The sequence below is a fragment of the Denticeps clupeoides genome, chromosome 17 (assembly GCF_900700375.1).
Source record: "Denticeps clupeoides chromosome 17, fDenClu1.1, whole genome shotgun sequence".
Classification (NCBI taxonomy): Eukaryota; Metazoa; Chordata; class Actinopteri; order Clupeiformes; family Denticipitidae; genus Denticeps; species Denticeps clupeoides.
In genome coordinates this window covers 4,954,931-4,971,870 of record NC_041723.1, presented here as the reverse complement: position 1 = coordinate 4,971,870, position 16,940 = coordinate 4,954,931, and the positions used below count along the sequence as shown (strand labels likewise).

The following is a 16,940-nucleotide window of genomic DNA, read 5'->3' as shown; positions in this document are numbered from 1 at the left end:
TGGTTTCCATTCTGTTAAAAAAGAGGGTGTGGCATTGTTGATGGTCTGGACTCCTTTGCCATTGAGGCCGATGATAGTCAGACATCTTGGGACCCCAGGCCATTTGTTCACATAAGTTATGGTTTGCTTCATTGTCTCTGTTGGGACCTTATAGGTATTAAGTGGCAACATTACCCACTGGAGATGTCCAAATTGCTGGCACCAAAGTTTAAGCAGTAGAGGCTTATTGATGTTATTGATGGCTATTTCTAATGTCCTGCCTTTTTTGCTTCACTTGATCTTTGTGCCTGAGACTGAGACAGGTTGCTCAGACATTGTTGGAACTGGGTCGTCACTTCCCCCTTATAGAGCTGGTGTTGATGTTGATGTTCTCCTGCAGTTTTCCAAGGAGCTGCCTTGTGCTAATGTTTTGATGCCCTTGTATGCCCATTGTAAGGGCCAGAGGTGAGATTGTACAGTCTGCCATGATGTCTATGTCTAGGTTCACAATCACTTCACTTTTACTTTCACTTCAGGTGGTTGTGGGGAACTGACCCAAAGTCATTAGCCAAGTCAAGTAAGATGACATGGAGGTCTCTTTTGTCCTTTGCCACTTGGATCTGGTGCCAGATTATACTAGTATTATCAAAGCAACCAGAAAATCAAAAGAATGCCGGCCTTCTCGATATACTTATTCTTCTCCAGGTTCTGTAGAGGGATCATGCTAAATAGACTTTAATATTGAGAAGGCAGATTGGCTGGTATTGACTGATGTCTGCTTCATCCTTCTCCTTAGGAATTAGCACGCCTCCAGCCCTTTACCACACATTGGGCATTATTGCCTTCTGCCACAGTATTCTCATGAGCCTCCAAAGGTAGTAGACAACATCTGGTGCATTCTTGTAGAGCACTCCATTCAGCCCAGGGGGGCTCATGCTGATCTTGCATGCTGTAGGGTATTTTCTATTCCCTTCCATTCTGGGTGGCCAGGCTCCAGATGGAATTTAGGCATGTGATAACTAGCTGTTTGTGCCTTTCCATGTCATGGTAGTGGGTTGGGCAGTGGTGGCCTAGTGGGTAAGGAAGCGGACTCGCAATTCAAACCCCCAACCTCCAAGGTGCCATTGAGCAAGGTACAAACCCCACACACTGCTTCCCAGGGGCTTTCATGGATGCCCACTGCTCCACCAGGGGACAGGTTAAATGTAGAGGACACATTTCACTGTGTGCACCGGGTGCTGTGCTGTGGGGTGTCACATGACAATTAATCACTTTCACTTAATTTACTTACTGCTCCGGAGTTCTTAGGGCGACGCCCTTTTCCTTAATGAAGATTTCCTCGATAAACTTGAAGGGGTTTTTATAAAACTGTATTCTTGTGGGTTCCTTCGTCTTGCAAAGTCCCCTCAAGTTCTCTGCACTTTGTAAGGTTGCTAAATGGCATTTGATGTTCCCCTGGAGTTATATGAGACCAGTTGCACCAGAGGTCTTCCTCTCCTGCTTCCTCAACTGCCTTCTCTCTGACCAGTCTTTTCAACTCTTGTTACCCCCTACATCAGTAGCAGGTGCTGAAGTTTATTGCTTCTCCTTACTTACTACACCAAAGAGCTCTTCTTTGTAGTGGTAGATGATGTTGCTCATCCTTTCCAACTTTCTCTCTGCTGTACCCACTTGTTGCTACAGGAATTTTGCTACAGGTTGTGCTGGATTGTTTGATCTTTTCCTCCTTAAGAGGAAGGAGCGCTTGTATACTCCTCCTCAGTGACTGTGGTACTGATGCTCTGCGATGCTTTGGTTTTGGTCCCATCATTGTTCTTCAATTGACTGACTTGACTGGTCACTTTGTAAGAGGTCTCAAGCCATGGCTGTAGAGCATTGCTTCTCAAATAGTGGGGCACGCTCCGGGGAACCCGCTTTTTCACTCGAGGAAAGTTAGCAGTGAGTTCTGTGTTCGACAGACATCAATTGAACTTTCTCTTACTCATTAAACAAAAACCTAGAAGTCGCCACTTTTACAAAGTCATGTATGTCTGTGAACTTACATACACACACGTTAGTTTTTCAATTGCTGTAATTGATAAATTGTGAATTAATACAGCGACTCTTCCACTTGCTCAGCTTTTCATGGTATGCAACGTTTCAAAATAAAAGTTCCAAATGGAAAGACAGGGAATGATTTAATATACATTAATATAGGGCCTTTCAGCTTGGGGTCAAACTACGTCTGTAAATCCACATGCACTTTCACACTTGTGAAAGCCGGAGATAATAGCAAACAATTTATTTTCAAAATGTATTGGTTGCAGCAATTGAAAAACTTAAGTGTGTGTGTAAGTTCACAGAAATACATGACTTAATGAAAGTGGAGATTTCTAGTTTTTTTTGTAATGAGTAAGAGAAAATCAAGCGAAGTTCTATCAAACACAGGATGCACTTGTGTATTCTGAGTGGCATAACATATTTATGAAATTATTAATATTTTATTAATACAGAAATGTCCAACATCTATAAAGGTTATAAAACTGTCTATAAAATCTTCATTCATGCAGTCGGTATTTGGGCTGAAGAATTATCTTTTTTTAAATTATGTTAGAGAGCAAGTGACTTTTTCACAATATTTTTGATGCACTAGTATTGGATGATCAGTTCCATGACATGTAAATTTAAACCTTTTTTGTCAGGAATAAAAAGGACACTTTTAAGATACATTAGGAAATTGCAGCTTATTCTTGATTTGTGGTAATGTTTGTCTGATTTCACATGCTTTTTTCTGATTTTCAGGGCCATTATCGTGCGTAAAGGCGAGGTCATCCCCATGTCAACAGAATTCACCCCAGAGTCCGAACGACAAAGGCTCCAGTTTCTGGTGAGGTGCATCAAATTGAAGCCACAGATCCCCACAACAACTGGGCGGTGTGCCGTGTGCAGGTGCTGCAGCTCGAATATGAAAATCTCACCTCTCGTTTTAATAGGGCTACATGCAGCCTCACTTGCTGGGAAATGAATTTACACATTTGGAGTTCCCCAGACGAGTGCAGAGGAAAGAGGTGGGCAAGCGCGTGCTCTACAGGGACCACACAATGAATGGCTGGTGAGTCCACATTTGCACAGTTGGACGCATCTCTGAATGACTCTCCTACAGACTTGAAGAACACCGCATTTTCATTTTCAGCCTCTGTGGCTTACGTTCAGTGAAAACATCACTAAAAGAAACAAGCACCATTCAGTGGTTTTTGTGGAGAGATGAATGGCGTTGCAACCCAGGTACCTTTTGACTGATTCACAATGTAGGTGGTTTACATGAATAGTCAAGAAAATGCTGTGAAAACATGAGCATGGCGCTTTCATCCAGCTGAAGGGTCATGTTGTGAATGTGCAGAATTCACTCTTGAAGCATCCTGAATTGCAGATAAACCAGATCGGACTCCAAGATACAGGCTGAAGGCACCTTAGTTTTCACTTCTAGAGGCTGTGGACCCTGATGCAGTTGTTTGACTTATTAATCTAATTAATTAAAGCTATTAAGTAATCTATCGTGATAATTCTTAAGCAGGTTGGGGAAGCAGGCTCAGGTCGTAACATCAGAGGAGCTTCATGTTCGCTTTGAACGAGTTGTGCTTCTGTCACTTTGCATTGCTTAAGGCATTTCATGTCAGTGATTGTAACCTTGTCACATGTGATTATGTGCAGGATGTCTCGGTCTGGTATGGCTTTGGTTGTTAATTGGCTCAATATGTTTAAGACAGTTGTGGACAGATGTAATTACAACCCACACACCAACAAATCTCTTAACAACCCTCCTGCCTTCATTGCTAAAATAGCTGTTAAATAAATGTGCATGTGAAAGACACTTACTTTTCGTATTTTAAGGGAGGAGGGCTTACATTGCGGTTAGATATCTTGAGTTGTACAGTCAACATCGTATGTTTGGACGAGAAGTTAGCCGTAATTATGGCATCAGTGCTTATTAGTGTGGCCTGACGTGATGTGATGTAGTCGTAACCATTCTCCTCATGTTTTCAACCAGGCTGCATGGACTTTAAGGTCTTTGGAGTTGTTCAGACGTGGCCTTCTAAGTCTCATTGCGTGGTGTGTTCCATGACAAAGCAAACGTAAGAATGACTCAGCCTAGACATTGCTTAAGAACTGAATAAGTGTCGTTCCCTGAGCAGCGTCTCAGCACCTTGAACGTCTGCTAACTCAGTTGGTCATAGAACTGAATATAGAATAACTGTATATAGGGCACATGCATTCACATGTACATACATAATTAAATGTCATTGGTGGTGTATAATGGTGCATAAATGAAGAGTTATTATTTCACACACCCGATGATGGCCCAATCAAAATATTCACAAAATGGTCTTTTTAATTGTGCTTTTTTAAGCAGTTTTCACTATAGTACTGGTTTTATAATCTGTGTCACTTGCATTTGCATTTATGGTGTTTGCCAGATGGCCTTATGCAGAGTGACTTACATAAGAGCATTGAATCAGTCTCAATCAGTGAATGCATTCTGATTCCTGTTCTATAGGACCTGGACTTCATATATCATTAGTATAGAGCTCTGTTGGCAGGTAATACGTGAAGAATGCATGCAGATGTGGTATCATAAGTGGTGAAACACGAGGTGAAACGGTCGGTTTTGAGACAGTAGTAGTACATTTCATAGCTGTGAGTGTATGGTTTGTATGTTTGTCTTATTTGTCACTTATTTCCCTGTGTGTGTGTGTGTGTGTGTGTGTGTGTGTGTGTGTGTGTGTGAGAGAGATGTTGCACCTTGGGGATGAGATTGAGCCCACGGTCTAATTAAGGATGCAGAGTGACTCCTCTGCTCTGCCTCCCTCTCTCCGTTCCCCTCTGTCTGTCTCTCCGTCACACCATCCCGCCCGGCGCAGGAGTGAAATGTGCGCTGCAGATGGGGGGTTGTTAAGAATGGCGGGCAGCGCTGTCTGGGGGCCGTGTTAAATTGATGGATGCTCTGCGGCGGGCATGTTGTGCGAGTTCAAACGCTGTGACGGGCCTGGGCCGGGCTGGCTGCCAGCCTCTGAATTACTGTCCTCCTCCTCCTCCTCCTCCTCCGGGACTCTGGAACAAAGGAGTGGCACACGTTATCGCCGCAAGCTACATCATACCTGCCTCACAGCTCGTCTACTCCCCTTCGTTAGGCCGGCCAGACGGAGAAAACGCTTGCGAAGCCTCTCGCAGACGCAGTCAGCCCGACTCATCCAACGTTCAGCAGGAAACTCATTTGTGACAAAATGGACAGTGACATTAAAGCACATGGCCACTTCCCAACAATCGCGCCAATTGTCAAACGCTGATCTGTCACAGCATTGCACCAGTAGCTGGAGACAATGATTCAACAATCATATCCAGTGTTTTGCTGACAGAGGGCTCGGAAACTTTTTATAAACGCTGGGGAGGGGAGGTGAAGTCGAGGTTTCTGCAGAAGAGCAACAGCTTTGAACAAAATGTGACTCCCTTCCTCCGCAGAGTGGGAGTCGGTTCCTTGGGTGGGAGCATCTCAGGAGCAATTCCCGATAAAGACGGCCATTTTTCATCTGCTGTGAAGACTGTTTGACAGTCTTGATCACTGGCCGCATTTCGATAGCCATAAATAGACAGTTTAAGTATATTGGATCCAAATGCGTTTATGGAGATGTGCTTCTGGTGGACTTTCCCTTGAATAGTGGCAAACAGATGTGAACCGTCCAGCTGACCATCTATTCATGGATTCATTCCAGAGACTCCAAAGAGTCGAGACCTCATTTCACTGTAACAGGCCAGTGGCCTGTGGACGAAGGGATGATGATAAGGACACTCAGAAAGACATAGTGTTTCATATTGGCGTTTTCCGCAGTGGCTTCAACTCCTCCGGCCCGGAAAATGCTGAGTGCGCCGGAGCACCCATGGAGAAAACATATGGGCGCTCGCGGTGGCTTCGGTAATCTAGTTTCCCAATCCTGGCTAATCCTTTTTATCCCTACACTGCCGAAAAAAACATTGTGTAACATTAATTTTTTCTAGACAGATTAGGCGTAGGATCGCAATGTTTGGGATTCAGTGAACATTTAATCTGAATTGAGATGCACACAGTCGCATTTCAGAGCTTCGTAACGTGCCTCCCGTCTGGAGGAAGTACCTTGTGTGCACCGGTGTTTACAGCAACCCCATTTACTCTCAGTTGGTGACTTCTGAATTATTCACCGGTGGAGGAAGTTTGAGGAGTCGTCGGTGTGCAGGAGGGCCGGGTTAAAACTGTTCTCGCTCCTGTTCGCGGTTTCCAGTGTATCTTGGGTTGCAAATGTCTGAAAATGGACGTCATGTGAATGCACAACACCCTCTCCTCTTTTTCTGCACAGGGCATATAAAACCGTGGACGAGGATGACCTGAAGTTTCCTTTGATATATGGGGAGGGGAAAAAGGTAAGCTGAAAGCACATTTCCCAGATTTGCAAGACGTTGCTGCTGCCTTGGTTTTAATAAAAAAAATCTTAATATAACATACATTTACAGCATTTATCAGACGCCCTTATCCAGAGCGACTTACAATCAGTAGTTACAGAGACAGTCCCCCTGGAGACACTAAGGGTTAAGTGTCTTGCTCAGGGACACAATGGTAGTAAGTGGGATTTGAACCTGGGTCTTCTGGTTCATAGGCGAGTGTGTTAACCACTAGGCTACATACCACTACTCACAATTGAATTAGGGCAGCCAATGGGTTTATGGCACAGGGAATTAGTACATTTTCATCCGTCCGTTACCCTTAAATATTGGAGACAACCCTGGTTGTCCCCTTTCTTCAAAGATAGATGGAGAGATGAATGGCTACACAGAAGGAAGAGGCTTTGCTCGAGACAAACATCCGAGTGTTTCAAAGCTTCGCGAGGAGGCCGCCAGGATCAATAGCAGACGATTAATCCCACAATGTCTCTCCTCGTGTGCCTAAAGACTTTGAAAGCGTCCACATTGTATCTGCCGGACCCAGAACTGTCTCCTTGCTCCCCCCACGCCTGGCACTTATTTGATACTGTTGCAATTAGCCCAGCTCCTGCGTCTGATAGATAACTAGTTCAGAGGCAGTGATATGCACAGAACCCAGGGAGGGAAAAAAAACGTAAAAGAAGGAGCATCAAACGGAATTTCATGCAGCGTGCAAATGAGGCAGGCCTCGTCTGAGGTGAGGAGACGGCGAGGAAGCCGCACTGGCAGATGGCCGAGAGAGGGGAATCGCTCCGGCTGCAGTAAAGACGTTACTCGGGTGCTTGCATTTCTTCACGTTGGCCTGCTACTTCGACAGCGACAGAAAAACGTGTTCAAAGCACTGTTCAAAAAGTATTGGAAATCATATTTTAAATATTACGTTTTAAAAGTAGATTTTAAAAGTGTGAGTGTTCAGCTATAAAGTGAAAAGAAATGTTTCAACAGTTGAGGCATGAAAAAATGTACAACATTACACGTGTCACTGTATATCACTTAAATGTGCTTTATTCACTTTTTTGCTGATATGTTGCTTAGCAACAGCAATCGACTAATGAAGTTACCCGGGATTTGCATTTTTGATCGCTGTAAACTGCAGCCTCTCATGGCTCACGGCTTCTTTTATGGTGGTCGCATGGTTACGGGAAGGTCAATTTTATGTGAATGCGATTGGAAAGTTTTAAATGAATTTGTTAGCACAACTGATTTTCCGGAAAAGAGAAAGGCTCAAGTTTGTCTACTTAAAAAGTGAAAAAGGTGGTGGGTTGCCTTGAGAAATGGAGAACAAATCATTCGGAGAACTCAATTGCATCCCCCTTCCAAACATTTATTCAAATGGACTGAAGAACATTGTGTATACTTACAGAGAATTCTAGTTTCTTGGTAATTAATTAATTATTTAATCAATCAATGAAGGTAAAATTCAGATTTTATGGACATTTGAGGAAATTTTGCTACACTGGATGCCTTCATTTACATCATCATAAATGCAATACATTTTTTTTTTTTAGATTTTTAGCTTTATTATCACAACTACTGTAGTACCATCAACAGATACGCTTTGGTCCCACCAAATCCTCCCAAAGTGTTGACTCAGTAAGGTCTCTGAAAAGTGTCCTGTCATATCTACCAATCTGACATTATTAGCAGATTCAACAAGGGTGGACTAGTTTATCAGAATCACCTCAGAAGCCAAGTCATCACCACGAGGTCCTGCATGTTCCTCAAACCATTCCTGAACAGTTTTTCACCGGCTGCATTTAACCTGCTGAAAGAGTCAGCAGAGCATTACTTACACCATCTTGCTGGTTCTCCTTTCTTGGACCAATTTGGACCAGTCAGATTCCTCCTGCGTCCAGCACATTGGCATAAAAAATGAACCGTTCACTCCATTTAAGTGGCTTTAGTGCTGAGGCTGATTGGTGTATGTGTGTGTGTTTCTTTTCCCAGGCTCGTGTCATGGCTACTATTGGTGTAACACGTGGTCTTGGGGATCACGACTTGAAGGTTCACGATTCAAACATCTACATCAAGCCTTTCCTGTCGTGCTGTCCAGAGGTACTTTCCACCTTCCCCCTCTCAGGCAGGACTGATGTGTCGTTCCTGCAGTAACAGCGGGCGCGGTGGGTGTCTTTTTTTAAAAAGACAGCCAGCATAATAACGTGATAGGCGAGGCTGAAGCGCTTGTTCTCCTCAATGATCCGTGGGCCGCGATCGGGACCTCGCAGTCCACCGCTCAGAACGAAGCTCCCAAAGATCTGTCTTAATCTAAATTCCACCGGCGGCTCTCGGCACCGGCAGTGCCGCCGCCGCGGCCGCCGCCCAGACTGTCTGGGAGCTCAGCCTCCTCTGCCGCGAGTGGAGCTGAGTTCTCCAGCAGCTCGCTTGATCTTTTATTCACTCGGCGCAGAGTTCAGTTACAGTTCAGCCTGCAGTCAGGCTCGGCTTTGAACTAGATTTCACTTTTTTCCCCTCCCGTCTCTCGACTCTCCGCATGCCTTCTCTAAATAGACATGTAGCATGTACTGTTCAGCAGGATTAGAGGAACTTTGGTGTGTTGGTTGAGGAGCAGATCATGAAGTCCTGAAATCGCATTGTTCGACTTTGATAATAGTCCCTGGATAAGAGTGAAGGATAAGAGCGAAGCTTCAAAAGTTTCCAAAGGTGCTGGATCCTGTCATTTTATTGGACTAGATGTTACTTTAGCTCACCAACACGGAAATCGCCAGCTGCTTTTTTCTTCCTTTCGACTGTTCTGCATTGATCAGCATTTGATATCCCCCTGCTCCCCACCCCTTGTTCCTTTTCAGACCCGCTGTGGGCCGGTCTCAGTGTTATGCATACTCATTTACACAGTGATAAAAAAATGCATGGACCCCTTTGTTGGGGTCCTTGTGAGGGCGAACACCTTCCACTTCTGACTCTTTGTGGTTGTCATTTGTGGATTTATTTTCATTATCATCCTTTTTTGGCAGATGGCAAGATGGTTTCTGAAAGTGAAAGTGAAGTGATTGTCACTGTGATACACTGCAGCACAGCACACGGCGACACGGTGACAAATGTGTCCTCTGCTATAACCATCACCCTTGTTGAGCAGTGGGCAGCCATGACAGGCACCCGGGGAGCAGTGTGTGGGGACAGTGCTTTGCTCAGTGGCACCTTGGCAACCTTATGATTACGGGGCAACTACCTTAACCGCCAGGCCACCACTGCCCCTTAATGCGGTTGCATTAAACAATTTTTGCCTCTAACAATGACTGTTTCATGAAGGTCATATCAGCAATGTGTTCCAATGGATCTCCCCGGCCTGAACTTGACCTCCGCCATTCCTTTTAACTGCCTCTTCTTAAGTGCATTCACTCGTAGCCTTCACCTGCTTTGTGGAAATATTCTGTTTTCATTTTCACCATGCTAGGCAGCTTAGAAATTGTTGGGATAAAGTTTCGCATCACCTTGCCTTTCCTGAGCATTATTGCGAACCATGGAGTTTTACTTTTGTAGAAAAAAGCACAGTAACCTTGAATGAAATATTGAAAACAACGATTCATCTTGTTTTGGATATCAGGTCATCAGTGCAGCCTCCTTACCAGGAAATTTGGCTCATCCTGACCAGTACTACTGTTTGATATTAGTTTTATATTCAGTGCATCATACTTTTTGTTCGTTTTCCAAAGGTGAAGGTGTACAACCTTACCGAGTTTGAACATGGGACAGATGATGTCCTAGTTATGGGCACGGATGGCCTGTGGGATGTGCTGTCCAACCAAGAGGTGGCAGAGGCAGTCACCTGTTTCCTTGGCAACTGTGACCCAGATGACCAGCGCAGGCAAGTGTACTACACCCCTGGCAGCGCCTCCTCTGACCACAGGAGAGGGTTGCTGGGACTGGAGATGTTCATGAATAAAACGTTTCATCAGTGTTTCGCGGCGCCCACAGCAGCGGAGATGTTTATGACCGCCACCCAGAAAGCATGAGAATGAAGAATGTGTTTTGTCTTGTCTTTCTTTGCTGTTTCAGGTACACCATGGCAGCGCAGGACCTGGTGATGAAAGCCCGAGGGGAACTGAAGGAGCGAGGCTGGAGGATCGTTAACGAAAGGCTGGGCTCCGGAGACGATATCTCTGTGTACATCATCCCTCTTTTTTATGGTAATCAGCAACCCTAGCAAAGGCCGCTAGGACATGCACGCGAGGCGCCTCAAAGTCGTCCCCTTACCCTTAAACAATTCTCCTGCACTCTCTTGGTGGTCAGCAGTATTCCATATAATTCCCAGTATATGTCCCTGTGTCCTCAATTCGTACAATCTGGCTGGTGTACAGGATTATCATGTGCTTCTGACATGAATGGAGCTTCTCGTGATGCTTAAAACCATCATTTTTGAAGGATTTCCCAACTGTTACAAGGTGCTGGAAAATGACTCCTACTCTTCATTTTCTTTCCTAATAATTCTTTGACTGAGGAGATCAAGGTCAAATCTGTGAAATTTGTAAATCTGTTTTGATTAGGTTAGATTAGATCAGTCGTTTTATTTTATTTATTTAGACTTGATTTATTTAACAGAAGATTGTGTCTTAATTTCTATTTAATGTCAATTTAGCACAGAAATACGGAAAACAAATCAATTGTAAAATAAAAAAAAAAAAGAAAAGAAACGGAGGCGGTACCATGTGTAAATAGACTAATCAGAGATGTATATAATCGATCAAGGAGCTGCCCCCCCACCACAAGCTGGATCCCTCTGAATCCCGGCGTACAGCCAACTGCCGTGTGTGTACATCCAGCCAGCGCTAACCTAAACAGCAGCGTCAGGCTGTGGCGTGGACTTCACATGGAAGGCATGCGAGGAAACGGCAGAGGAGTGGCCACGAAGCGCTGCTCACCAGGCGTATCTGCTCCATCATTACCTAGGTTTATATAAGGCCATTTCCATACATTTTCCACATTGAGATGTAATGTATGAATAAGATGGTGTGAAGGTTCACCCCGTTTTACATTTCAAAAGCGTTTTTTTATGGTTATTTTCACACTTATTTTCAACCCCTATATTTAAAACAAATGGGAACAAAGATTTACAGTAAATTGTTTGTGCGGATGTGGAAGATTGCCATGAATTAGATAAAAGTTTTTTGCCTCAATTTATGTCAAGTCTCTATAGAGTCTCTAATAGAGTACAGCAGAAGTGGTACCACTTGTTAATTGCATGATTTATTCTAGATATAATGAAAGAAATGTTCAGCTGAGCCCTTTTTACAAAGAATCTGCTATAACTACCATAAGTGCAAGTTTCTTATATCAATCCCTCAATGAAGAACCAAGCTCACTGGGTAATAAGCATGAATCGTTATTTATTTATATTACAGTGCAACTACAGGTTTTGTTAAGTACATTCAAATGTATTCTTTCCTCCAAACTGAAGACACACTTTGCCGTGTTCTAACACTTTTTTTGTCAGAGGAACTGGTCATTGAGCCACAATTTAGACAAACAAGGAAGTGTTATATTTTTAATAATTGTTTATATATTTCAGTTGACAAAGCTGCAAACTTCTAAACTTCAGCCCCAGACTTGCATGCATGTTATGTGTTCTTATTATATCGTAAATATGAAGTAAGGGTTAAGAATCTTTCAAGCTGAAGTTTTCTTGCAAATATAAACCTATTGTGTGAATAGAGGACAGCAATTCTAGACTTTTGAGAGACTTGCATGTGGCTCCATCCATGAAGAACACTATGAATAATCTTCTGGTATCCCTGTTTCAATTCATTTCACTGAAGTTATTCTTCATGCATACAAAAGTCTCTGTATGTGTGAAAGAGTGAAGGCCAACGTGGCGACACAGTAACTCACAATTCAAGCTGCTAATATGCATTACAGTGGAATGCAAAAACATTTAACGGAACTGGTCACCACAAGACAAAATGATCCTAAAGGAAAAGTTTGGGCAATGATTGACTTCTTGCTTGTCGGTTCGTCCTTGCATGCATGGCTATTTTGAGATCTTTTTTTCAGTGATGCTTTTGTCAAGGGACTGAGGACTATGGCAAAACCTTCAGCTTGCAACTACTGAAGTGTTTCAGATCTCAAGCTTGTTGTAGGGCCCGGTTCATTATCAACTTTTTCTTTTTAAACAGATGGTATGATGCTTGCTTCCAGAATTTGCTGGAATGTATTCAAATGAATTCTTCCTCGACCACAGAAATGATCCCTGTGCCACTTCAACATGGTCCAGTCCAAAGCCCAAAGCATGACTGATTCATCGTCATGCTTAATTTTGTTCTCTAGACATAACTTTACATATTTGTGGCCAAGAGGTTCTATTGTGACTTCATTGGTCAACAGGACTTGTTTCCTAAATGCATTAGCCATGTCTGGGCGCTGGATATCATGGCAAGAAAGCAGGAATTTTTTTTCTGCTGAGTCTACCATGAATGTCATTTACTCAGGTGTTGCTGCACAGTGGAACAGAGCAACACCCACCCAACCGCACACCCAATCCTGCTAAATCTTCATGCACCTTCTCTGGGGACTTTATGTGCCAATGAGTAGATCTTTCAGAAGGTTTTCTTGGTCCTCCCGACCTGCACAATTCCTATCAACTGCTGTTTTTTTAATAACATCAAGAACTGAGAGAACTTATAGAGCTTTGAAAGCTGCATTACCTGACCTTTAGGGTGCCCAAGCATTTACATGGTCTTATTTTTAAAAATAATAATAATAATAACAATACTTATTTATTTTCAGCATTTTAGCTTAGTGCCTTTTTGGTCACCAATGCATCTTCTGCTCAACAAACACTGACAGGCATTTAATGCCAGGGTGCCCAGACTTTTGTCCGCCACGGTATGTAGTAAATGGGTCTTTGTAATTCTTTTTTTTTGCTTCATTTGTATTTGAAGAGTCTTCATTTTCAAATGTAAAGTATTTATGACCGCACCATTTGGTGACCTGAAGTGAACGGACATTGTGCTGCAGGGTTGGCAGACTTATTACAGCCACCTACAGACAAAAAGGCCATTCATGGTGTCATCTCTGCTGTTTTTCATTATTATTATTTTTAAGACAATGCACAGAAGACACTTTGATCTTCTAATTTGTATGTGAAATTATGATTTTTGTAATTCTAAAAGTAAAAGATCAAATTTAGATTTTGCTTAGCAGTGTGAGTTTTTTGTGAAGAGAGAATGATTGTGGCTAATCATTTTGTGTGTGTGTGTATATATATATATATAATATGTGTTATGAACACCACCTTGACAATATGTCCGCACGCTTGCTCTGATTCAGTACCTATGCTGGTGCTCAGCGCTGAGCAGCATGCAGGGGTAGGAAGGCGAAGGATTTAAAAGTGGCTGTGCGATGCCAGGGGAGTTATACACACCCACCCACACCCTCAGCAGGATCCTCGGGGCCATCTGGTCTTCACAAACCAAGCCCAGCCACTAACACAGCAAACAACACTCGTTAGGAAAGGCACTCCCTCTGTGTGTGCGTGTGTGTGGGGGAGGGTATATATACATGACACCGTCACTCCACTTAGTCACTCTGAGCACAGTCACTCCAGAGAGTGGGTGGCATCTCAAGGTCGGCACATGGTCTTTTAGAGGACCGAAGGAATAGCCATGGGGACCAGCCGAGGACCACACTTACCATTTGGGTTAATAAAAAAAATGAATTGATCGGCCGTTCTTATTCCAAACCGGCCACTGACTTGTCATTTATCATCCCTGTCCCTCCTGATCCAGGCACAGGGCTCTTTTATTACACCCGGAATACCAATTTGTTTTTTTCTTCATGACTGCTATATATTCCATCACTAAGTTACAATAAATATTATAAACTACACACATATATAGCACTGTACCACAGCCCTCTTCCTGCCTGTCCAATTAATGCCAAGAGAAAAAAAACGACAAGAGTTTATTTAATATAAAGCTTTTGAAAAATGTATAGTTTCCACACAAGAGTGCAGCTGCAATAATAATCGGAGTGGGGCGATTTTCCGCTGGGGGGGCCTGGCGCACAGGGCTCCAATTTACGGCCCCTGGCTTTAATGGCCTGGGACTGATTTATCATGAGCTCAGCCAAGAGGGGGAACGTCAATGCGAGACGGATCAGGGGCTGCAAGGCCTGCACAGATTCGCTCGTAACTTCTGTCGCAGCACTTGGCTCCTGCCCGCCGAACGGACAGCAGAGCCAAAGAGGGATGGTGGCTCGTCAGGCTGCATTGGAGGCTTGCAGAACGTGTCCCTCAAGAGGGGGTTCCTAGGCGTGCATTCGGGGGCAGGGAAATAGATCATCACAGATTATAAATTCATGCACACACCATTCACCAGTGGTGACTAAAAAGCAAGTTTAAGGAAAGGCTTATGGCCAGTTGTCGGATTATGCAAGAAATCACCGGATGCATTTTGGTCTGCATGCCGCCCTCCTGCCCTGCCTGAACCAGGCACCCACGTTTTACCTCCTGTAAATGTCACTGACAACCTGCCGTCACCCACGCACACGCACCACGCCGCTGCAGGTAACTACACGCACCCAGGTGACGTCAGAGGGGCCACATTGAGCGCATCTTAAATAAAATAAAATAAAGTAAAAAATATATATAAAAAAAAGGTTAATCAATGAGCAACTTGCTCCTGGAGAATGACGATGTCACGTGGAGTGGGTGGGGTTCGTAATCAGCGCGTGTAGCCTCGTGTTGCGTCGTGGGCAGAACGAGCCACGTCACGGTGGTCTACATAGCAACAGCACAATGGTCAAAAACATGCAAATACTCCACGCTTACTGTCCCCGCCACAACTGGACGCTTTATTGCGAATGTTAACAAAAGGGAATTGGTCAAAACGTAACCAAGTGGCAAATACAAACCTCGGTCAGAACATGCATCAAAACTGCAATCAATTACCAATACAGAGATTTACACAAAAAAAAAAAAACAGGAAACATCGCTGGTTCCAGAAAGCAGTGCATTTATTTTCCATCCACGCTGCAAGTATCACTACTGCCGAGAATATCATCCAACACACAGAAATATACATATATACATACACACACATATGATTTACATTAAAAATGTATTAAAAACTAGTCTGCACACAATGCACATAAATCCGCAACGAAACGAGGATAGGAAGTAAAAAAAAAAAAAAAAAAAAAGCAGAAACGCTTCCTCCATGTGCAGCCGGTCACCAGCACCGGCAAGGCAGTAGCTTGCGCAGTCATCTCCATAGCGGGCAATGTCACATCCCAACCAACAGCACAAACTACTACCTCAGCCAGTGCCTGGTTACTACCGAGGCGGCAGAAAAGCCCGCGTCCACGCGTCCACGCGTCCTGCCCCACGTCCGCTCCGGACCCGCGCTGGAAGCGAAAGTGGAAACTCCGTCTCCGCGCCTCGCAGTCTAGTAAAATGAAGAGAGGAAGAAAAAAAAAAATATATATATATATTAATAAATACGCGAAAGCACCCCTCCCACGGACACCCAGCTCCCCGCCCTCCTCTCACATGACCTACAACTGCGGCCGCCGGGGGACCAAATACAGAAAAATCGTTCCGGTTGCCATGTGTTAGCGCCATCACACGTACACGAGTTTGGACTTTATTTCTATTTTTATTTTTGCATAAAGATTATCGTCGACAGCGACCTCGGGGTTATTCTAAAATATGCATTTCCACTTTGGGTTTCCGTTGGACTGCACCAAGTTGTTTTCTTAATTATTATCACGCTTAGTTGCGACGGTTTTTCTTCTTGGGGGGATTTTCCCGGTCCTGGATCTGGCAACACGGCACCAGCGAGCATGCGGCGCTATTTTCTCTTTTTTTTTTTAATTCCTACTATAACGTTACCCCCAAAAGCCGATTTTTTACGTTCACGTCGACAACACCCTGGTTACCCGTACGGCGTTTTGGCAATTTCACGACTGCATGAATGATTTGTAGTTTCTTTCACCCTCGCACCGCAGCGTCACACGCCCAAATCTCCAAACGTGCTCGGTTAGCAAGCAGCTCCATTCCTCCATTTTATTCTTTTATTATAGGCGTGATTTGTGGAACCTCGGGATTAAACGTCAGAGTTCGTGACAACACAGCAACAGAGTTCAAATCACTTGGAATTAATAAAGTTTCACACAGTAACATGTTACATACAAGGTCAGCCGTTGTATGAAAAATGTGTCCATCATTAAACTGCTCTTTAATACTAACTATATTGGTGACATTAAACGCACCCATATGCTTGTAGTATTTAATAATTTCGCGATATTTAATATACCGAAAGAGGGCGCAGTAACGGAAAACACGCCCACTTCAATGCGCGACACGCCTTCTTAAATCACACGATCCCTAAACAAAAAAATATATAGTTATGAGGACAATATACACAGAAAAGTGTAAGAATGCTTAGCTAAATGAACCGCAATAAAGCAAAATAAATAAATAAATGCACACACCTTTTTGTAATTACAGAAGCAGAATTGGA

At 43.7% G+C, this 16,940-nt stretch overlaps 1 protein-coding gene across 1 annotated transcript in view; it reads left to right on the top strand.

Annotated features, from left to right (window-relative positions):
* The window catches only part of ppm1h (protein phosphatase, Mg2+/Mn2+ dependent, 1H), a 28,025-nt gene extending 14,420 nt beyond the window's left edge, over positions 1-13,605 (top strand). The window contains exons 5-10 of the mRNA XM_028958326.1: positions 2,761-2,845; positions 2,952-3,070; positions 6,345-6,408; positions 8,413-8,520; positions 10,137-10,288; positions 10,480-13,605. Coding sequence (XP_028814159.1) covers positions 2,761-2,845; positions 2,952-3,070; positions 6,345-6,408; positions 8,413-8,520; positions 10,137-10,288; positions 10,480-10,627 — 676 coding nt within the window. The 3' untranslated portion in view covers positions 10,628-13,605. The remainder of the gene's footprint in view (positions 1-2,760; positions 2,846-2,951; positions 3,071-6,344; positions 6,409-8,412; positions 8,521-10,136; positions 10,289-10,479) is intronic.
* Positions 13,606-16,940: the final 3,335 nt, after the last annotated feature.